At 37.4% G+C, this 23,893-nt stretch overlaps 2 protein-coding genes across 3 annotated transcripts; both read left to right on the plus strand.

The window, feature by feature from the left end:
- Window positions 1–4,398: 4,398 nt before the first annotated feature.
- LOC308686700 (ataxin-7-like protein 2) lies at window positions 4,399–16,824 on the plus strand (the record flags this gene model as incomplete). 2 transcript variants are annotated; one of them, XM_081395133.1, is made up of 11 exons in its annotated part: window positions 4,407–4,528; window positions 5,030–5,189; window positions 5,306–5,374; window positions 6,368–6,692; window positions 7,526–7,764; window positions 9,852–9,934; window positions 10,916–11,127; window positions 11,644–11,818; window positions 12,927–13,048; window positions 14,177–15,014; window positions 16,515–16,824. In XM_081395133.1, 10 exons carry the CDS (start codon window positions 5,147–5,149, stop codon window positions 16,530–16,532), a joined length of 2,124 nt encoding a protein of 707 aa, XP_081251259.1. In that variant the 3' UTR covers window positions 16,533–16,824. The 2 variants fall into 2 exon arrangements, with proteins under 2 accessions (XP_081251258.1, XP_081251259.1); XM_081395132.1 differs by lacking the exon at window positions 5,030–5,189 and having other exon boundaries at window positions 4,399–4,528.
- Window positions 16,825–18,016: 1,192 nt separating this feature from the next.
- On the plus strand, window positions 18,017–23,844 carry LOC308686699 (putative transmembrane reductase CYB561D1). The gene is made up of 3 exons (XM_081395131.1): window positions 18,017–18,372; window positions 19,364–19,401; window positions 21,843–23,844. Exons 1-3 carry the CDS (start codon window positions 18,198–18,200, stop codon window positions 22,344–22,346), a joined length of 717 nt encoding a protein of 238 aa, XP_081251257.1. The 5' UTR covers window positions 18,017–18,197; the 3' UTR covers window positions 22,347–23,844.
- The last annotated feature ends 49 nt before the right edge of the window (window positions 23,845–23,893 follow it).

Genomic DNA, 23,893 nt, shown 5'->3' on the forward strand with positions numbered 1-23,893 from the left:
AATAAACAAGTGGTGACTTAAACAAGTAACAATCAGTTACATTACAAACAGCCAAAAGAAAAGGGAAAATGGCTCATAATTTAAACATTTCTTCTTGTTACTAAATTCTCCACTCAATTTCCCAAGTAAAATGTCCTTGTAACTGTTATACTCCTCCAGCAAACACATATTTTCCGCTGGGGTAAACTGCACTGAGCGGTTAAATGCGCTTACTCGATCCACCTTGTTTTTTGTTTTGAAAAGTGTCTTATTTTACCCAGAATGCATTGCAGTGTAGTCCTACTTAAGATAGTCAGAGTCTTAAGTGCTTTGTGCAACGGTCTGATTTAGATGTCTATCTGAAGTCTGACTATCTACTATATCTAAGCCATAGTCGAAGTCTATCTTTGTGAAACCGGCCCCTGGTCTTGTTTTTTTTTTTTTTTTTAATTAAGCCTAGTTAATACCTTGGACATTTTTTTGGGCAATATTTTAATGGAGTTGATCTAAACATGTACCTCACATGTCCTAACATTGCTCTGATTTGAGGCAGATCTATTTTTACTACTTTTTGGTTTTGCACACACCTGTAAACTGACCATCACAGACAGTTTACCTCAATGTAATATTACTGTATATTTGATAAATTATGGATACATGTTTAACCCTTTAAAGCTTACTGTATCACATTTGAGACTCAGGTCTCCAAATTATGAACATGATCAAAACTTTGCTGAAAAACCTGTTGTACACAATCTACTGTACGCCCTCTGTCGCCTGACTGATAGTTGATTCTTTTTAGGAAGTAAAATGCCTTTTAGTATAATCCTAAAAACTTCAATTTTTTTCTGTGAAATCTTTCATAATTTTTATAAATGAAACTTACAAAGAATAAGTTGAAGCAATGAGTTGAGTTGTTTACATGATTATCCATTCATCATATTTTAGAAAAATATGCGAGTATGCAAAATGACTCATCAAACTTTTGATTTATTTGCACATTTCTCAATCATCATTGTGTTGCATTGGACTATATGTTTTTCCCCCACAATAAAAATTACAGAGCTTCGATCATAAAACTAAGTATTTGAAAATCATCTTACTAAGATATTTTATTGGGAGATATACTGACAACATATATCATCTTACTAATGCTTCTAAGCTTTTTATGGAAGTAGTCGCTTTACTGTTATAAAGATGCCATTGATTTCCATTTAAACCTTTTACTTTTTGTCCATATAAATATCAGTTACTGCAACCAAACTGCATATTTTTGTTCAGTTTGGACATCTGTATAAAATTGAGGTGTTTTATTCCTCCTCAAATATAAGCAACATATGCTTACTATATCATGCAGTATGAGTACGAGTACGAGTATGGATGCAAAAGCCTCTAAGTGCCATCTGAAATTTTTTTCTAGAATAATAATTTTTATCAATCTCGTATATTTAAGTTCAGTAATTTCACTTAAATGCCAAAGAAAATTAACTATTAATTGTCATTTAAGAGAAATTACTGAACTTAAATATGAGCTTGATAAAAATGATCATTCTATACGAAAATTTCAGATGACACTTAGAGGCTTTTGCATCTGAACTCTTCATTTATATACTATCATGCTATATATACAGTATATATATATATATATATATAGCATGATATATGATATGGCTATTATTTCAAATGTCAGACTTTACAGGGTTAAGTTTTATTTTACTATTTGCAATAGGAAAAGCCTGTACCATGATGGTAGTTGAGCAAACACAAGGTTTGAGTTTCGAGTTGATGAAACCAAACCATCAACTTTCTCTGTCAACTCAGCCTTTGATCCTGAGTTTAGGTGTGACATCAGTATTGAACAGCCAATCACATGCTGTGGAACAATGAAACATGCGATTCACTTTTGAAATAGTCTTTAAAAATCATTTGCTATATAGTTACTTTTAATTTGAAGTAGAAACAGGGGGAGTGACTTTATTGCATCAGACATACAGCGCAAGTTGTTAAAAGACAAACTCTTTCATTGTGCCTAAACCGCAAGGTTGGCGCTAAGTTGGCTTCATGGTACAGGCCCTGGTTAAAGTTTGCAAAATTACTTACACCATGATTTAGAAATAATCTCAAAAACCCGTTGGAGAAAAGTGTGGTTCGTTGTGATGACATTGTCCTTCTAGTAATTTATTGGTAAGCAGAAATGAGAAGTTGAAGCGCTAAATGTGTCTTTCTCTCTTCTGTATCTTCTAGCTTTTTGGATTCCTGAACCTGATATTGTGGGCAGGGAACTGCTGGTTCATCTACAAGGAGACTCCGTTTCATAAGCCGGCCAATCCGCCACCCAACGCAGAGGAAGGAGTTTCCACCTCCTAATAAGACAAGACGGCCTCCTTCCTCTCCTGTCCATCCGTTTATCAAGCAGACCACGTCATCGTTTCTTCATGCAAAAGCTTTGTTTCCAGCTCCATGCATTGCAGTTCACTACATTATAAATGCTATAAGCTGAATTCATCATTTCTTTATGATTTTTATTTTAGTGTCTTTTTGGTGGCACTGTCAAGCAGGTCTGAAGCAAAGCAAAAAAAACCCCAAATTTTATTAGATCAGTAGCATTTCTATTACAACTTACAAGGTAAATTGTGTTCTTGGTCATTGATGTTTTTCTTTTTATTATTAATTTGTCTAATTTGGTATAAAAATGACCTGCATCTCAATAACTCTAAATGTCCACTACAATCAACAGACATTGCATTTGAAAGCTCTTATGTGAGCACTTTAACAATAGCACTCTAATATCTAGCTCTAGACATTTAAAGCTTGACTTTCCCTGTAGTTTTTAAAAACTATTTATTGGTTTAAGTGCCTTTTCATTTACGTTCACGATAAGATGTTTATGCACACCCTTTGACAACTAAGTCACCTTACTTTTGTCAGAAAAGGACAAACTGAAACAAAGAATCATCTTGGTTTCAGCCATAAAGCCTCTGATGTTTAGTCTATAACCTTTATTTTACATCCTTGTGTGAATTCTCTGAGTTGACTCTTTTTGAAGTGGTATTTGGTAATAATAATGACTACGCCAAAGGCCATATTTCGTTTCCTTTCAGGAAAAATATGTTAACTATTCAACTAGTCATCGTTCAACAGAAGAAATCACTTGTTTAATTGTTTTTCTACTGTTCAGAGTAGTAATGTTGTCATTATTTGTATTTGGCTGTTTGACTTGACACTGTAAAATGAAGCGTTTGTATCACTTGGGTTGATGTTTTTATTTGCAAAAAAGAACATTTAATTATGTGCATCTGTGGCATGTTTTACCATCTTGTTTTTGTTTTTTTACAGAAAAATACATTTATGGGGATTGCATTCAGTTTAATCCTAAAATATAGATTAATTGTTCAATAGCTGTGATTTGTCTGTGTGCAGCTTATGTTCTGTTGAAAATTGATTGGTATTTGTTTCATTTTAAATTGGCATTATATTCTTAAGTAGTTGTTTTAATCGTGAGATTAACGTTTCAAATTAATATTCAATGGCACATCTAAAGTATTAATCCAATTACCTGGTATGTCAACATAGCTAGAAAAAGTCGACTTAAACACATTAAATTATTAATATAAATGATTATAGTTGTGATTAAAGGGGAAAAAACTTCAAAGTGCCATCTAAAAATCTAAAGAGAATTTCCTCATGTCACATACTTGTCCTGAAGCAATCCTCAATTTTGGTTGTGACTTTTGGAAAAATATAGGCCTACATTTTTGTTGTTGTGTTTTGTATCTCTATGCTAAGCTCAGAGGGAAAATCTCCACAAAGGCTGATTTTCGTTTGTATTAAAAGAGGAGAGCTGTAATTATTGGTTCGTGTTTCATTTCCAAAAGGCTGCTGTTTACTACATAACCACTAGGTGGTAGTGTTGTAAACGAAATAAATTCATCAAACTATATCACACTCACAAGTTTTGGGGGGGGGGGGGGTGAAGATAATAAAAAATAGGCAAAATCACAACACACGTGAATGATAAACGTGTGCGTTGCTGATGTTCTCCATGCTTTCTAACTAGAATGCCAACCATTAAGTAAATGAAAAAATCGAGGCACAGATATTTCTCTGAATTTTAGAACCATTAAGATTTATTTTTGTTTTGCATGTGGTTAATCATCACGACACATAAAAAAATATAAACCGTAAAATATAATTTCGTATTTTTAAATATATTAAGAATGTGAAATATTTCTATTCAGTTTAAGCTCAAATGGGTTTGAATCTTCGTACAGTAGAACAAAAATAAAACAAGCAATAATGCAAAGAAAATTAATAAATGAAAGAAAATTCTACATTTCACAGAACAAGTGCGCGCACACGCAGGTTCCCTCTGCGCCCGCGGGAGCGCGCAATGTGACGTCAGCGCCTTGCCGCGCAGTGATGATGGCGGTGCGTGAACGCGCAGTTAAAGTAATGGCTGCTCTGGAACGGCGGGTGCCTTGTCTCGATGATTTCGTGGGCCAAAGCTGGAGCGTCTGGACGGAAAGAGCCAACCTGACAGCATCGGAGGGTGAGTGAGCACTTCGTCGCCGGTATTTCTCCATCAACCACAAAAAAGTCTCACGGATGTGCTTTATTTTTCGTGGAAAAGGCACGGCATCCCAAACCATGTTACCCAAACAAAGAACCTGCCGGGTCCTAGTGCCGGCCGGGTTACGCGCTTGCGCTCTCTCTCTGATCAGTGTCGTCATAATAGAACGTGTTCCGTGTTCGTTTTGTCTGGAACTTCAAATGTAACAAACGCAATCAGTTTGAAACCACGAATCTCCTTTTGTCAACGGGCACATTATCACATCAGTTAATAGTGCAGGGTTCATTTGCAGGTAGTTTTTATTTTGGCCCCACCCACAGAAGAGCTTGTGCTTCACAGATGACCAGTTCATGGCACAGATTGCATTTCACATTGAAAATCTTGGGGAATAAAACCTAAACTATTGGCTTGATCCCATATGATTACTCCCATTAAACACCATAGTATGCGTAATTCAATACATGTCCCTTTTTCTCACAGTTTTGACTCCATATAGTGCATTCAAGACTGTAACCATCTATTCTGGACCAAATATAGTCCACCTTAGAAGAACAACCCATCATAGATCTGAATATTGGAGGGGACACGTCCTTCTCAATGTTTACCATGTGTCCGGCCTTTTGGATTGTTGGATTTGAAGGTTGGATGTATATAAGAGCCCCATATGTGTTGGTAAAGCATTGATGGATAATGCTTCAATAAAGGTCATGTTTTTATGTACCCTCTCTCCACACTTCCTCCAATCACTTTTCATAGGGTCCGATGGAGATGAATACAGCAAGAATGGCAAAAAAACGACGGAAACCATGACGCTGAGGAAAGAGGGTAGGCGTTATATACTTTACTTTGATTTCATCGAGAGACGGGTATTATCATGAAATGAACCCATTTAGTGATGGACTGATATATAAGCTGAATAATTGGCCGGTATTTGGCTGTTTTGAGATGATCAACATTAACAAATAATGTGGTGGTTCTTCCTCTCAGGTCCAACATCTATAAACAGCCTTATAAATGTATAATAAACATGTTCTTTTGTGAAATTCAAGTAAGTGTCATATTTTTTCATTCAATATCAGTAGTTTAAATTCAACAGCTATTATTACAATGTTATAAGGTGAACTAAGGTAAATTACCCAGTTTAAACAGTGCAATTTACCTAAATTCAACCTATCAGCATTATATAATCCATCAACCACCCTTCTCTTTAAATTTTGGCTCAAACCATTGAAATACCCACATTGGTTGACCTGTAAACCCATTCTAACATACTGTAATTTCATCCTTGTAGTAAAAACCCCTTATAATTAACATTTTTCTAATAAAGACTATTGGAGTTTTTCCAAATATGACGAAGAAAGTAGTGGTCAACCTAAATATATGTTTTCTTTAAAACAATACCAACGTGGTAGCTATGTCAATATGCACATTATTTGGCAGGTAAGACACTTAAAATGCTGGAATTATTTTTTGGTCAACAATTATACCAAACGATATATTTATTCTGTTTTCAGTTTTAAGTGAGTTTTAACTTGACTGTGCAAGCAGACATCGATTTTGACCAATGCTGATAACCTTAAGATAATCAAAAATGTTGTTTATTTTAAACAAATAGTTTAAACACAATATCATATTTTTGTGATGATAATGTGAAATGTTTATGTTCAGTTTTACCGTGAGATTGTCAAATATCAGACGGTCACTAGTATGAGCTGCCTAGCAAGTTTAGTTAACTTGAGTCCTTCTCTCTGGAAAAATGTGTGCATTTAGAAACAGAGTTTTCGATCATAGTCCCTATTGTTTTGTATGCTTCTGCAGATATGTCCATCTTCGGTCATTATCCTGGGCACGATGACTTCTTCCTGGTGGTGTGTGGCCACTGCAGTCAGGTGGTGAAGCCTCAGGCATTCGAAAAGCATTGCGAGAGGAGACATGGCCCTCTGGGTAAGCTCTATGCACACCTCCGCTCCACCCCACCTCCACCTCAGCAGCAAAGACCTCGTCACGGACACACCCCTCCCTCCCACGGAAGCTCCTCTTGGAGTAGCAGGAACCAGAATGTCGGGCCCCCGCGGGCATCTCCACAATCTCCCTCTACTCCGCCTCAATTCAGACACTCAAAACCTCCGAAAGATGGAGTTTGGTAAGATTAACGAAAGTCTGATCTTGTTGTTTTATGTTTAAGTTATAGTTCACCCAAAAATGAAAATTGTCATAATTTGTCGTTCCAAACCTGTAAGACTTTTGTTCATCTTCAGAACACAAAATTAAGATATTTTTATTGAAATCTCATCATGTCTGTCTAAAAAGTCTATTCACCCAAATCTCTGTTCAAAACGCTTATAAAGAGAGAGTTAAAAAAAAAAGTATGTTTAATCCAAGTTTTCTGAAGTGACACAATCACTTTATATGATGAACAGTTTTAATTAAGGCTTATATTCACATATAAACATTGATCAGCGAACATAAACAGAAGCTCAACCATACTTGCTTGACGCGCAAGAAAAAACCTCTTGCAGGAAGCTCAAATGTGCTGGAGTGACACGTGAAAATGAACCTCATTGGTTCTTGCCCATCAAGTGAGCATGCTTGAGTTTCCGTTTACCAAATTTGAATGCAATATGTATGTTCGCTGATCAATTTTTATATGTGAATAAAAGCTTAAATTAAATCTGTTCATCATATAAAGCGAGTCTCTTCAGTAGACTTGGATTAAACTGCTAGATTCATATGGATTTATTTCACGTTCTCGGTTTAATGCGTCAGAGTTTTGGGTGAGTAGACTTTCATTGGTGGAACAGAAATCGTTGTCTTATGAATTTGGAATAACATGAGAGTGAGTAAATGATGACCGAATTTTCATTTTTGGGTCATTATCTCTTTAAAAGAGTGTCTGAAGTGTAAGAATCTTATCATTTGTGGTTATTAGCAACATAGACAACCTGTATAATTCATAAATGACTATCTTTCCCCCAGGCACTCGCCTTCAAACTCGAGTCATTCAGAATCAGCTGTTTTTAAGCAACCGCCTCCCATCGAATCCACGCGGAGCTCCCCTCCTCCTACTCTCAGAGACCCCCCATGGCCACATGGAGGCCCATCGCCCAATCGGCCTTCCTCAACTGAGAGGCCTCAATCCCAGAGAGGCGAGGCTGCCTCGAACCCTGTCGCCTCCGGACACCTCCGTGGGCCGAGGACGTACAAGATGGTCTCCAGTAAGTCCTGACTGGAATTAGACTGATATATTGTAGACCTTATGTAGCTCCGCCCCTTTTCAGCGCTGTGCTCGTTCTGTCTTCCGGTTTATATTTCCACAGCATGAAGGTAAGATCTTACGGATTTAAGAATGAACATCTCATTTTAAAATCTTCTCAGTCGACTGACATCTGTTATGACATCCGATTCAAACATTAAAAATCTCATGATAACTTTCGTTAACTTTACAATAAGTAAATCCACTTCACCAGCTAATTACTCTTCGACAGCGATTCCATTGAAATATACAGAGCTACCGCATAAAAGGAAGTTCAAACACTAAGGGTGGCTGCACACTTTGTTTCTGTGGCGCATAAGGTCTTTGCATCTAATAATCATCACTTGGCTATGGTTGCATCCAAATGTTCAATATTTTTCCATGTGAATTTTGCTGACTACTTTGGGTGTACAAAGAATGCATGTCTAATTATTAATGTATATGTATAATTAGCCCCCAAAGTCATGTGATTAGGCAGTACCTAGAAGAGTAAATCTAAGCATAAAACCGGCTTTAGACACAGAAAGGTCCTTAAATGTTTTATGGAATTATGGGGAAACCAACTATGTGTGTATGTGTGTTTGTATGTATGTATATGTAAACACAAACTCAGAGGAACAACAAAACTGTACACCATGTTATGTATTTAACAAAAACTAGTCTAAAATGGAGAAGCCATGGGTGACAAACTAAGTACAGCCTTATTGCTTCCATAGGGATTAAGAGTGTTAGTAGCAGTCAGGAACTTATAATCAAATGACGTTGATTAACTGATCATCAGCAAGTGTGATCAACTCTATAAAAGCAGGAGTTTTGACAGTTTTATGGTCAGGATCTTTCAGGTTTGTGTTAACACAATGCCAAGGAGATCAGCAATGATCTTAGAGAAGTAATTGTTGCTGCCCATCAATCTAGAAAGGGTTATACGGCCATTTCCAAACTATTTGAAGTCCATCCTTCTACAGCGAGGAAGATAATTCACAAGTGGAAAACATTCAAGACAGTTGCCAATCTTCCCATGAGTGGATGTTCCAGCAAATTCACCCCAAGGTCAGAACGTACAATGCTCCCAGAAATCGAAAGAAAACCAAGAGCTACATCTCAGACTCTACACGCCTCTGTTAACATGTTAAAGTGACAATACAATCAGAAAAATACTGACAAGTAGGCTACAGCTTGTTTGGAAGGGTTGCCAGGAGAAAGCCTCTTCTCTCTAAAAGGAACATGGCAGCACAGCTTAGGTTTGAATAAACCACAAGACTTCTGGAACAATGTCCTTTGGACAGACGAGACCAAAGTGGAGATGTTTGTACATAATTCACAGCGCCACATTTGGAGAAAACCAAACAGAGCATATCAGCACAAACACCTCAAACCAACGGTCTAGCACTGTGGTGAAGGGATGATGATTTGGGCTTTTTTTGCAGCCACAAGAAAATGGGCATCTTGCAGTCCTTGAGTCGAACATTAACTCCTCTGTATACCAAAGTATTCTAGAGTCAAATGTGAAGCCATCTGTCTGACAGCTAAAGCTTGCCTGAAATTGGGTCACTGATCCCAAGCACACTAGCAAATAGAGAATGGCTGAAAAAGAAAAGAATCAAGGTGTTGCACTGGCCTAGTCAAAGTCCAGACTTGAAATGAAATGCTTTGACAGGACCTTAAGAGAGCTGTGCACAAACCTCAATGAACTGAAGCAACGTAAAGGAGAGCGGGGCAAAACTCCTCCACAACGATTTGTGAGAGATAGTCATATAGAAAATGATTACTTCGAGTTATTGCTGCTAAAGGTGGTTCTACAAGCAATTAAATCATAGGGTGTACTTGGTCACACATAACTTCTCATTTTGGCTTTAGTTTTGTTAAATAAATAATGACTGTGTAATATGTAATGTGGTGTAATTCAAAAGGTTGTACTAAATTATATAATTTATATAATATAATATTTATGGCTCTCTTGGCTTCTGAATTTATGTACCATCCATGTAATATAGACCACCTGTTCATAAAATCATGAATTTGACCAGAACTTTTCAAAATTTTCTGCAGAAAAAGAATGTGACCTCGACAAGCACTGTGGTGTGTTGGACCCCGAGAGAAAGAAAGTTTGTACTCGACTTCTGACCTGCAATGTGAGTTGACCGTCTAACCATAACCTGTTTTTAGTGTGCAACGTTTCTTATTCGTAGTTTTCTTTATTCAGACAGAAGCAGAATGCTTGCTTTTTACTGTCCTGTAGTAGTAGTGGAAACGTATCTTGCCATCAAGAGTGTTGAAGCCCTTCACTGGACACTGGTTTGAGTGTGTAGACAGACAGGAAGTTCAGCCGACGTGACTAACAGGAAATGGGGAAGGGATTACAGGAAAAGCCTCTCTTCATTTGTGTAGCACGGCTTCAGGTTTTTGTTAAATCAACAGAAATTGTCTGTCTGTAGGACTAGTTAGTGCAGCTAAAATACCAGTATAACAATTCATGAACCTCTGTTTTCCTTCTGTCTTTTTTACTAAATCATTGTATCATGAGAAATATTTCACAGGAACTTACATGACAATTTTTCGAGTGAATGACTAAAGAAGTATTTGACTTTGTTAAAAGATTAACGATTTAATATTCATGAGTTATGAGATGAGAGATTGTGAAGCTATCTATAGGAGTAAGAAAAAGCACATTAAACGGCCTAATAAAAAGTCTATTAAAATCATTGAGGGTGAAAACTGAATATTGCAAAGTGATGTTGAATATTTGATATCCAGCATGTTTTCTCAGGTACCCAAATCAAGGAACAATGTGTCTAAAATTATGTTTTTCAAAATCTAGGGTATAGTGCTACACGTTGTATTAAATATTTTTTGGCCATACATTTAGAATAACGCATTGTTTGCATTGTTCAGTCATCATCAGGGTGAATGCTGCTTCTAAATTGATTTATTCAAACTACACAATCTCTTAAAGGCTTTCTAGTGCTTAATATTCCACAAAAGCCAAAACCACAATTCCTGTTGAAAGCGATTGCGCTCTCATCAGTTCAAACCAGTTAGCATATGTTTTATGAATGAAAGTGTGTTGCAGGGTTTCAGTCCAAAAAAAACCATCATCATCATCTTTCCTCCAGATTCATTCCATTCATCAGCGCAGGAAGGTGCAAGGCAGAAGTAAAAACTTTGACCAGCTGGTGGCGGAGCTGAAGATGAGTTCGAAGGCTCGGGATCGTGTATCTCAGGCCCCGGAGAGTTCAGCTGCTCCGACTGTAAGCCCAGAACCTCCCAGAGATGCACCTGCACCGCCTCTCTGCCGGAGACCTCTGACCAACAGCCCTGCATTTAGGTTAGAAACACTGATTTTTAAATCATATCTCTCTATAGTAATAATATATACAGTACTGTGCAAAAGTCTTAGGCATGTTAAAATCCCCCCCCCCCCAAAAAGGTTTTAAGTCAGTTATTTATTTATATCTTTTGCTGTAGTGTGTCAGTAGGAAATATCAGTTTACATTTCCAAACATTCTTTTTGCCATTAATTGTAATAATCCAGTGAGATTTGTGTATGCACAAGGAGTCTGACAACAGCCGGTATGATCTGATCTCACCATCATCGAGTCCGTCTGTGATTACATGAAGAAACAGAAAAAACTGAGACAAACTAAATCCAGAAGAACTGCGGGAATTGCTTGAAGAAACCTTATATAAATAATAACATGCCTAAGACTTTTGCACACTACTGTATATAGCTGAACACATAAGCTGTTCTTATATGAATGCAATCTGTAAGTGAACTGTTAAAAGTACATGTTACCTGTAGTTTGCTGGAGTCTTTAAAGACATCTGACTGTTTGTGTGGCAGAACACCGACATTGTCTGAAAGCGTGGAGGAGGATAAACCCCATCTGGAGGATGGCAGCACACGACCACACTCTCCTCTCACCCAGGCCAACATCTCAGGTGATGAGAGCGAAGGAGAAGGGAACGATGACCCCGCAGACTGGCACTCAACTCCATGGCATCCCAAACCAGCCGCGGTACAAACAAACACTTACACCGTGTCATCTAGTATTACTATAATTACGTAATAGCCAGGCATTAAGAGTTATAGACGTAGTTGAGGTATGCATCACTGTTATAATTGTTCATAATTAGGCTTAGAGATTTGGATAAACCCTTAGTAACTGCATAGCAATGCCCTGGCAAACAACTGCAGAGTATCCTAGTATTGGGACTGTTTTTTTTTTTTATGAGAACAAAAATCTAAAAATCTCTCATTTTACTAAGCATGCATACGCACAAATTTGTGTGTGAAATCTGATGATTCACCAAAAAAGTTCATACTAAAATTTATTGTAAATTTATGAAAAAATGTGGGAACACACATTTGCAAAAGTACTTTCTCTGTGTGGCCTTACAATCGTTTTATATTTAATCTTAAGACTATTATTATAATATATTAATTAATTAATAAATGATGCAATTTAATTTTGTCTTAAATATATTTCATCATACGCAGCTTTCACTGTATTATAGCTTCAGCTGCGAGGTTTCTCTGAATAACACAGCTGGCTAATGAAAGCTCTGCATAAAGGTGTTTATTGTGTCTGAACTGGTTTTGAGAATTATATGCTTGTCATTGCTCGAGGATTAATTGAGCATTGCTTTAAAGGTGCAATGTGTGATATTTCTGAGGATCTATTGACAGAAATGCAATATAAGATCCATAACTATGTTTTCAGTGGTGTATAAAGACCTTACTTAATGAACCGTTATGTTTTTATTACCTTAGAATGAGTCATTTATATGTACATAACCGCGGCCACCCCTTCTATGAAGGTCGCCATATCGTGACGTCATGTTTCTACCGTAGCCGACAGCAAACAGACAGCGCTACAGAGCGCGTTTCATCACTAACTTGAATAAGAAGCAGCAGAAAAAGACGCGGCTTCCTACGTCGGCCACCGTAGCCTCTCATTCGAGTTTGAAATTTCAAGGAAAGGCCGCGAATTATTGACCGATTGCAATTCGCAAATCTCACCACTAGATGCCGCTAAAAATCACACACTGCACCTTTAAATACTAACTCTTTATGCTGTCTATATATTTGAAAGAAAGTGTTAATCCTTGACTTTCCCCCCATAGCTCTGTTCATTTGGGAGTCATTCTCTGGGTCATGGTGTCTTCACTTTCGATCGACGATTGCACCATCTACGGTCTGCCATGAGTGTCATGGTGGAGAACCACCTCAGCGCACATCTGTGGAAGTAAGAACCTCCTGACTTCTGTATGCCCTATCATAACAGTATGATTGTGTCATAGATGCAAACAGTGTGGTCATATTAACAAAAGGCTCAAAAGCAGGTACTTCTGCTGTGGACATCTCCAAAATCTCATAAAACACATCACAAACATGTCAAAGTAATACTTCACCTTGATATCAAAAGGAAAAAATAAGAAATTATATTATGAATTGTGAATGTGAACAAAGCTTTTGTCAAATTTTTAAACTGCATCGTTTCGTACTGCCTGTTTATGCTGATTTCAATCATTTTATCACGGCAATGAGAATCACGTATTCTTTCTTCTTTTTTCGGACCACTAAAGGATCGTCTGTATAATGGTATCATTCTGTCATACGTTTGCATCTTTTTAAAAAAGCTTTATGCTGGTCGCTATTCACTTCCATTATATGGACAAGCAGGAGCGGGACATTTTTAAAGCTACACTGTGTCATTTAAGTTGATTCTTAGCAAAAAAACACATTATTCTTTCAAAATGATATGTGCTCATTCATGTGTAATTCCTTCCAACTAATCAAGTATTCTCGTGAGCGTAGAATCTGCCATTCAGAATACATACGAGCGAGTCGCTCTAATGGCGCCTCCATTTTGCACCTCCATCTTGAAAATACATTAGCCAAGGCTAGAAAGTAATATTCAGTTGGTAGTCATATACAATTTCACCGCTAGATGGAGAAATTCTTACACAGTGTAGCTTTAAAAACAAATCATTTTGTGGTCTGAATAAAAGAGAAGGGCATAGATGCATTTAAACTACACCGGGGTGAGTAAATGATAACTTAATTTTAATTTTAGGGTGAATTATCCCTTTAATTTGAATGAAAATACATAATGTAAATTTGTTTTTTGTAAATTTTGGGTAAAATGTGAGCGAGACTTGATCTTGACACTCTCAGATTATGTGCTTTTGAGCCTGTTCTGAGATCCACTAGCTTCATGGTATTTCTTCAAGGTAGCTCTAAGGTTAATCTCCATTAGTTAAAGCTCTTCAGACCCTAACGAAACCGATTTCTTTCTCACAAAGCTGTCTTTACTCCCTGTACTGCATGCGAAAGTCAATGTTCTTCTGATTCCCCCCTCTCCTACTTACAGAAAAATACCTCAAGCATCAGATCCTCATTCCCAGAGTCCCCCAGCCAAGCCTGCAGCTGTTCCTGCCTCTCCTTCCTCCATTTCCCAGCATTCCAAACAGAAAGCAGGAAGTCACAACCCGACTTCTCTCAAGACTTCCTTCTACTCTTCCCACGGACCAGGCAAGGAGCCAAACCCGCAGAGTTCATCCACCAGCAAGGCTTTCGGTCAATCCGAGAACTCGGGGGGTGGTCAGTCCACAGCCTCCCCTTCTAAACTCGTTCGAACTCCTGCTCAATCGGGACCTGGTCGGCCCAAGAATCCGGTCGGCCGCCCCAGCAAACATCAGCTGCGTCTCAGGGATACAGATCGGACGTCCACGACGGACTCCTCTGCACTGCGCAAACGGAAAGCCTCTTTCCAAGAGTCGGACGCCATCAGCCCGGACAAGAATTGCATGTCCCAGAACAAGGGGCGGCCCCTCATCAGCAAAACGCCACCGTCAGCCTCTCACGGACAAACTAACGGCTCGCTTTCGCCGGGAAGCAAGCCCCGTCCCCAGCTCACGCCCTCGGATCCCCACGCGCCCTCCTCGTGGGCCTTTAAGAGGACTCACCCCCCGGCCCATTCGGCGCCGGACGCTGTCCCGCACAGCCGAGGAGTGGACTCAGGACTGCACGGCAGGGTGGCCAGCTTTGATCACAAGGGTTTGGGGAAGAAGCGCAAGAGCAGCGGCTCCTCTCCGCCCTCCAAACCCCACCGGCTGCCCACCTCCCCTCATTCCGGCTTCTACCCCTGGAAAGAAAGCAAAGGGGCGGGACTCTCCATAGGAGGGGAAAAGAAACTCAGCACACAAAAGGTGAGCAAATGTTTAGTTTCGTTCGTTTGTAATATCTCTTTCCACTGTAACTCTTGAGATATGCTTATAAAGGGCTTTAATGAAATTTACCAATAGATTTATATAAGTAGGCCCAGATTTAAAGCGTTCACCCAAAAATGAAAATTGTCATTATTTATTCACCCTCATGTCGTTCCAAACCCATAAGACTTTCGTTCATCTTCAAACACAAATGAAGATCTTTTAAATGAAATCCCTCCATTGACAGCTACGCAACTACCACTTTGACGCTTCAAAAAATTCATAAAGAAATCGTAAAACTAATCCATATTAATAGTGTAAAGTTTAGTCCAAATTTTCTGAAGTGACTCGATCGCTTTACATGATGAACAAATTGAGTTTAGGCTTTTATTTACACATTTATCAACACATCAGTTATGATAAACGGAAGCTCAAGCATGTTCGCTTGACGTGCGAGAACCAATGGGGTTCATTCTCGTGTTACGCAACACATTTGAGCTTTAGCAAGAACCAATGAGGTTTTTTTCTTGCACGTCAAGCTTATGTTCACTGATCAATGTTTGTAAATAAAAGCCAAAATTCAATTCATTCATCATATAAAGCGATTGAGTCTCTTCAGAAAATTTGGACCAAACTGCTCAATTCATATGGATTAGTTTTATGATCTCTTTATGGGTTAATCTCTATGAACAAACCCTTTAATTTTGTTTTTTTTCTTTTCCTTTTTAATGTATCTATAAATATTTAGCTTTTCTGTTTTCCATGCATTTTTTTCATAGTAAAATAAAACCTGTAGCCCTTTTTTTGCCAAATAATTTTGTCAGATAAATACTTTAACCAAGTTTTGTGTTTAGTTCTTCCCTCATATTTAAAAAATCTCAAATATTTTCCTCATATTTTGATGTTTTAATCAAACTTGTAGGGTTGGGGTGCAATTCAGTTAATTCCTTTTCCTGTTATTTCATTGAAACATCATGTACAAATTCTAAAGTTTTCCTAATTCCTTATGAATAAAAGTGTTGTAATTGTTGAAATCTGCAGATTTCTTTTAAAAAAGTGACATTAAAAATGTTTTTCAATTAAATGCTGTTTTTTTTTTACTTTCTATTCATAAAAGGAATATTAATGTATTATGGTTTTCATAAAAAAGCACAACTATTTTCAACATTAAGAAATGTTTCTTGAGCAGCAAATCAAATTTCTGAAGGATCATGTGACACTGAAGACTGGAGTAATGATGCTGAAAATTCACAGGAGTAAATTGTAAGCGTATTATGCAGTTGTGCTTAGAGTCAATTGTTTTATTTGAGATAATGAAATGAAACATGCCAAATTGTGCAGATATACATTATTATTAGATTTACAATATTAAAGTATGAAGAGGTTTTTAAATGTGTTTTAAACAGTCTTACTTTCATATGCAATGTTGCCTTAATGAGAGGCTTGGGAATAATATGGTTTATTATCATATTAATTGTTTTCTATCGCCTTTTTCTGCAGCCAAAATTGCACCACTGAGAGTGCCAGCCTTACAAGCCACTAAAAGAGCGAGCCCTACGAACTCTACCATATAGAACTATGGACGCAGGACTCCGGATGGTTGACTGACTGTTTGAATTGTGTATGTGTGTGTGCGCATGTTTAGCTACTATGAATGTCTGTCTGTCTGTGTGTGTATGTATGTGGACGTGTATGAAACAAGATGGGGGAGTGAATTTCTCTGTGAATTCAGAAAATACCTCAGAATCTACTGAATAATGCTGCTACGTAAATGTTGTTTATAAAATGGATTAAAATATTCTTTATACTCAGCACTGTCTGTATTTCACTCAATGTTTTGAGAGAGAGAGAAAAAACTATATATATATATATATATATATATATATATATATATATATATAATATTTATTTTATAAAAGTATTTTTAATACCACTGAATTAAATGTATTACGCATGTTTTTTTGTTTTACTTCATACGCGGTCTAAGTTTTTTTTTTTTTTTTTTTTAATGGCCCTAAACTTAATCGTCGTGAATGCGCTCTTTTTAAACTAAATCTTTTTTTTTTTTTTTCACATCCATGAGATGCTGGAAAAAAATAATGGCAATCCACTGGTCAGTGGTGTGGAACCCTGTATTTAAGAGCACCACACCTTTTCTGCCAAGTGTACAAAAATTACAAACGGGTCACCGGTTCGTCTCTAGATGTCTTTCTGCTCTGTTTTTCTCACTTTTTTAAATGTCTTGGCAAAATCTTTGCTCTTAAATATTAAGTAGGTTACTGTTACGTATCATGTTTATTTTGAATATTAAAAAGGCTATGTCGACGTTCCTCGGCTATTGTCCTATGGCGAACGCTCGTTCATGAATATTAATGTGGTCATGCTCGCTTTGCTCGGTAACCTTCCAATCGCAACCATAGATTTGTATACGTAGATTCTACATTCGACCGTTCCAAGCACGTCGGCGGGCCCGCCATCATGCAACGGTCAACGTGTCGTCACTCACTCAGTAAGAAACTAAGAATCATTACTGCCACAACATTGCGCAACTTCTGGTTGTGAAACCTCTGAGATTTAAATGGAAACCTTTTTAAAGTTGAGAATGTGTTGGTTTGTGTTTTTATATGTATTAACTATTCCATTTTTTTCTATGGCACTTTGGTAATGTTTTTACTTTTACTATAATAACGTATTAATGTCGTGTGAGCTGACGCCTTTGTCTTGTTGTATTGTGTTATTCATTTATAGATATTCAAACATGCGTTCCTACCGTTGCAGACTTGCACACTTAAATCAACTTGCTTAATTCGAAATGTTCACGGACCGCTCCAATATGGCGGACAGCTTACATGTTGCGGCTCATTGCAATGGCCGCAAATGAGGCATCTATGTACAGTCTTTGATCACAACTGCATGGCTCCTGAATATTAAGAGACAATACTTTAACGTAGTACGATCCCTATCCAGGAAATGCGTTGTTTAAGTGTCACTGTCACACCAACCACTAAACTGGAATAACAGCTTATCTTTTTTGAAAACGGAGTTGTAATGTTATGCGTTTCGGTTCTAAAAGCCCCGAATAAATCTGGTTCGATGAAGCTCAGCGGGGATGATACTTAAGAGAGACATTTTCTGTTGTGTAGTTTGGGCTTAAATGTAAGCATTGGGGTGAGTTTCTGAGGAATGCCGCTCGGGACGCGCGCGTCGTCGGGTGTGGAGTACAGCGCGGTTGGAGAGGGACTCGGGATGCGGGACTTCTGGCTCTATGTGTGGCTGCGCAGAGTGTCTGTGGCCGCTGCGCACATCATTTCCCTCGGCCTGATCATTATCATCTCCATTCTGTCCAGACCAGGAACTAGTGAGTTATTTCAACTGCATGTACATATTTGATACATATAGTACCTTCATGATGTCAGTATGTGGCAATACCATATAGTGACAGATGGTAATGCCATAATACCGAAATTCAAGTGACATTTACATGGTACTTAAAGGGATAGTTCACCTAAAAATGAAAATTCTGTCATCATTTACTCACCCATAAGTTGTCCCAAACCTGTATGAATTTCTTACTTTTTCTGAAAAGAAGAAATTTTGAAGAATATGGGTAGCCAAACAGTGGATGGGACCCAATTGACTTCCATATAAAAGAAAATGCATACTATGGAAGTCAATGAGGGTCATCAACTGTTTGGTTACCCATATTCTTATAAATATCTTCTTTAGTGTTCAGAAGAAGAAAGAAATTCATACATGTTTCCGATACATGTCCAAGAATATGGTACTAGTACAATGTATGGTACTTCTTTATGGTGTTAAAAAGTATTCGCAAAACTTTATTGAAAAAAATTATGTAGCACGTATTCCTGACTAAAAAGTAATAAACCTATAGACTTTTATTGAATTATAACTATGAGTGTAAAAATGAATGAAAGTGCCATGCCATTTCCACAACAAAGTACCTTGGTTACCAGAGTAGTTTTGTCCAGTAAGGACACTGTTGTATTTTTATGGCATTATTAAAAATATATTGATTCACGTAATCACGTATATTGATATTGTTAGGATGTTTTGGACATTTTACCATGTTTTTAAAGATGCTGATTCCATGGTAATTTTGTTTCTTTTTTTTTTTTTTTTTTTTATTTTTTTTTTTTTTTTATATATAGGCTACCAAATTGGTAGTATTATCATTGTATAAATACTTTTTTTTTTTTTTTACATGTACTATGGTAATTCTATAGTAGAAACATGAACTGATGACATTAAGCATTGGTAAGGCTAGGTATTGATAAAATAAAAAATAATATAAAGTGTTTATAAATATCATTCTGTGTTGATGCTTTCAGGTCTCTTCTCTTGGCATCCCGTCTGCATGTCACTTGGGGTACGTTTTTTATAGTGTTGTTTTTGGCAGCCTGTTTTAATTTTAGTTTTAGTCTAGTCTTTGTGTCAGGCTGTCATTTTAGTTTTTATTAGTTTTAGTCACATTCATACTCTTTTTAGTCTAGTCTAGTTTTAGTCGACGAAAACTGATGACATTTTAGTCTAGTTTTAGTCAACGAAAACTGATGACATTTTAGTCTAGTTTTAGTCGACGAAAACTGATGACATTTTAGTCTAGTTTTAGTCGACGAAAACTGATGACATTTTAGTCTAGTTTTAGTCAATGAAAATTGTATTTTAGTCTCTTTTTAGTAATGTGATTCTATTTAACCCAGTCAATATAGAATTTCAAACAAGGCTATCTTATTATAGGCTATTTAGTAGGCCTATATTTAGGGCTGTGACGGTGGCAGGTTTTTTTTTTACCACCGCGGTAATGGACCAACTACCGGCGGTGGTTGGGGGGTTATTTAAAAAAAAACTCGTTTTATATTTCCACACAAAGACGCGTGATATACACTCTGCGCTTTGAGAGGGATGTGGGACGCAGGAAAACACGAAGATATCGATCTCCATCGATCTCTTTATGATATCTTTGTGTTTTCTACTTGATGTAAATTGGTTTGAAGAGCGAATTTTATCCTCCACAAGGGCGAAATATTTAGGCTATGTTTGAGATTGCGCTGCCAGAGAAAGTGAAACTAAAAATCACCCGCTCGTGTGAAACGCGCTTTACAACTAAACTTGACGCGCCCTATGTCTATATAACAAGCACAAACTGTGTTAAAAAGAATTTGACATGCAAGTACAAATGTAGGCCATCTGTCCTACAGCGTTTTTCTACTTTACCACAGTAAAGAATACGAATATAATAGGCCTAATTAAAAGCGAACCAAGAAACGTTTATAATACCTTTAGAAAATGGGTGAGACGTGACGTGAGTGAAGATTTGGGAAAAGAAACAAGAGATTCCATGCAGGGATGAGTCACGATTTTTGGATATTCGATTAGTTTATTTAATTATAGGATATCGAATAGGTTGTGCGATTATTCTCTAAAATAAAATCTCCATGTTCTGGCGCTGATGCGGTGACGTGTTCATGTAACCAGAGACGCTGCCAATAACATGCAGCTGTCACAAAGAACCGGCAAAAGTAATGATTATGAATGTGTCAAATACATCAATGAGACATTTTAATAGAATAACTAATGGAGTAATATATTGTTAAATTCGCTGATAATCGGGTGACCAGATCGCAATCCAGAATTTAAAGCCGACAAAGCTATGGGTTCACGCACAACTCTCTCATTCGTCGTGACGTTATAACATTTCGTCTCGTCTCGTTTTGGTCAACGAAAATGAAGAGACATTTTAGCATAGTTTTTATTTTTTTAAACCACATTTAGTCTCGTTTTTATTCGTCAACGATATTGCATTATACATGTATTTTAGTCATCGTCACATGACCATGCATTTACGTCTAGTCTCGTCTCGTTTTCGTCAGGTGATAACAGTTCGTTGACGACAATATTTCGTCATAATTTTCGTTGACGAAAGCAACACTAGTTTTTTATGTGTTCAATTACACAAGATATTATACAATTCATTATGTTTTTAGCCATACGTTTATAAAAGTCAGATTTCTTTTTTTATAGTCACTCCTGCAGTTTTTAATAATGCAGTGTGTTTCATTGACTTTCAGCCTCTCAGGGAATGAATAAAATATGTCTTTTGTTAATAATAAATAGAGTGTGGTGAAACACAAAGACAATGGAATTAGCCTCGACTGCTTTACCACGAGAGTCTGATTACACTGACCTTGATGACAAACACAACACATTCACTTCTAATAACAGAGGTCCTTCTCAGAGTCTGACTCATGTACAGTACAGTAATAGTCTGTTTTTTTTTCTCTACATGCACTACCGTTCACTAGCACACTTTTTACCCTATCATATATTTTAGTAATCGTCATGAATTGGGTATCAATCGAAAGCTTAAACACTCAAAATTCATCCTGTGAAAATTTTGTCAAATATTATTTGTCAAATAAATCCTGTTCTTTTGAACTGTCTATTCATTAAAGCATCCTGAAAAATATATTAAGCAGCAAAACTGTTTTCAACATTGATAATAACAAGAAATGTTTTTTGAGCAGCACATCAGCATATTAGAATAATTTCTGAAGGATCATGTGACACTGAAGACCAGCTTTGATCACAGGAATAAATTACATTTTGAAAACAGTTATTTTAAATTGAAATCATATTTTACATTATTACTGTTTTACTGTATTTTTGATCAAACAAATACAGCCTTGATCAAAAAAATCCAACTTTTGAGTGATATTGTACATTGAACTCTTTCCAAGAAAGCAGGACAGTTTGTGTTTTACTTGATATGTCCCCTTTAAACATGTCCTGTTTTCTCTCCCGTCTTAGTTTTGCCTGTGTATGACTGAAGGGATCCTGCTCTTCTCCGCTGAGGGAAACCCGTTCTGCTTCAAGTCCCGCAAGTGGAAGGTCCGCCTGCACTGGTTCTTTCAGGCCCTGCTGCTGGTGTGTGGCGCCACAGGATTCAGCTTCATGGTGGCCAGTAAGAACATAAAGGAGCATTCGCACTTCACCTCCTGGCACAGCCTGCTGGGAGTCACTACGATGGCTGCTACTGTCCTGCAGGCCATGTGTGGCGTCTTTCTCCTGTTCCCCAAACTCATCAGCACTTACTCGTTTCCTCGGTGGAGACTGTATCATGCCACCTGTGGTCTGGTGGCCTACCTGCTGGCCACCGTCACGGTCATGTCAGCCATGTTTACAGACTGGTTTCAGGCCTCGGTGACAGGCCCAATCTGGTATATCTTCCTACTCCTCCCTCTTTTTCCCGCCTTAGTGGTGATGAACCAAATCACTAGTGCCTTCCTGCCCAAAAAGAAGATTACTAGTTGAAAATTAGAGCCTTATTTAGCCGTATGTATATATATATATATATATATATAACAAGCAGTTGAGATAGGGCTTGCGGTCATACTAACAGCCGAGAAAAGGATACATAAGATAGGAAAATAAATATAATATAAATATTCATCCAAACCAGTAGGTGGCACTATAAAAGTACAAATAGCATTTTTGTGTCCTTGAAGAGCACTTTCGGTGAGGGGGGTGATCATAGAGTCAATTAAAGGTTGCTAGCGAACTGTAGATATTTCAGTGAAGGAAATTTGCCGTTTATAATCACGCGATCCTGCGTGTAAATGCTTATTTACTTTTGTAAACCCAAGAACTATGCACTGAAAATATAGATGCATATTTTCAATATTTACATAATGTTTGTTAAAATATAAAAATAATGTTTTACCTTCATAATGAGTATTTACTAATGCACACTTTCTAATGGTATGCTGACTACTGATATTTTGCTCTTAAAGGGATAGTTCACCCTAAAATGAAAATTCTGTCAGTAATTATTCACCCTCAAGTTGTTCCAACCCCGTAAGACCTTCGTTCATCTTCGGAACACAAATTAAGATATTTTTGATTAAATCTGAGAGCTGTCTCACTCCTCCTGCAGGCTTATGGACACTATAACTTGCTGGCCCAGAAAATGTATTAAAGACATTGTTAATATAGTCCAAGTGACTCCAGTGGCTCAATCTTAAGTTTATAAAGCGACGAGAATACTTTTTGTGCGCAAAAAAAAAAAAAAAAACACCGACTATATTCCACTTTTCATTTCCTTCTCTCTGGACCTCGAGTCTTTTCACGTAGTGTTTTTGCGTAGCACACACATGACCAGCATCGGCCAATAGTGAGCCTACGTGGTTACGTGCAACACAGACGCGCTACGCTTAAACACTACGTAAAAAAACTCGAGGCCCAGAGAGAAGGAAATGAAAAGTGGAATAAAGTCGTTATTTTTTTTTGTTTTTTTGCGCACAAAAAGTATTCTCGTCGCTTTATAAACTTAAGATTGAGCCACTGGAGTCACTTGGACTATATTAACGATGTCTTTAATACATTTTCTGGGCCAGCAAGTTATAGTGTCTTAGAAGCCTATGGAGGAGTGAGACAGCTCTCAGATTTAATCAAAAATATCTTAATTTGTGTTCCGAAGATGAAAGAAGGTCTTACGGGGTTGGAACAACATGAGGGTGAGTAATTACTGACAGAATTTTCATTTTTGGGTGAACTATCCCTTTAAGGACATGCTTGAACATTGTAAATGAGTAATTATATATTTGCTTTTTTTTTATAACCTAACACAAGCAACTGTTTTTTTTACTATGCACTGCTGAATAAGGAGCCGTGTGGCACTCTGGGAAAATGAACAAAATGGCATTTGCATTGCAATAATATGCTTACAGTAAATTTGTAAATGTTCTAGGTATATTATTGTCGTGTTCGTCTCTTATTTTTAACCCCATCCTTGTGAGGAATCATTGTTTTAGAGAGCTGTAGATCAGTTTGTTGTGTTGCAGTAGCATTTAATTGTGTGC

Source organism: Scardinius erythrophthalmus, assembly GCF_964197995.2.
Source record: "Scardinius erythrophthalmus genome assembly, contig: HAP1_SCAFFOLD_663, whole genome shotgun sequence".
Taxonomy (NCBI): Eukaryota; Metazoa; Chordata; class Actinopteri; order Cypriniformes; family Leuciscidae; genus Scardinius; species Scardinius erythrophthalmus.

Bases quoted from the DNA above. Each gene is read 5' to 3' on its own strand.
- LOC308686699 (XM_081395131.1), top strand. From the start codon at position 18,198: ATGCCGCTCGGGACGCGCGCGTCGTCGGGTGTGGAGTACAGCGCGGTT. The intron at 18,373-19,363 runs GTGAGTTATTTC...TGATGCTTTCAG, and splicing joins TCTGTCCAGACCAGGAACTA to GTCTCTTCTCTTGGCATCCC. The intron at 19,402-21,842 runs GTACGTTTTTTA...CTCCCGTCTTAG, and splicing joins CCGTCTGCATGTCACTTGGG to TTTTGCCTGTGTATGACTGA.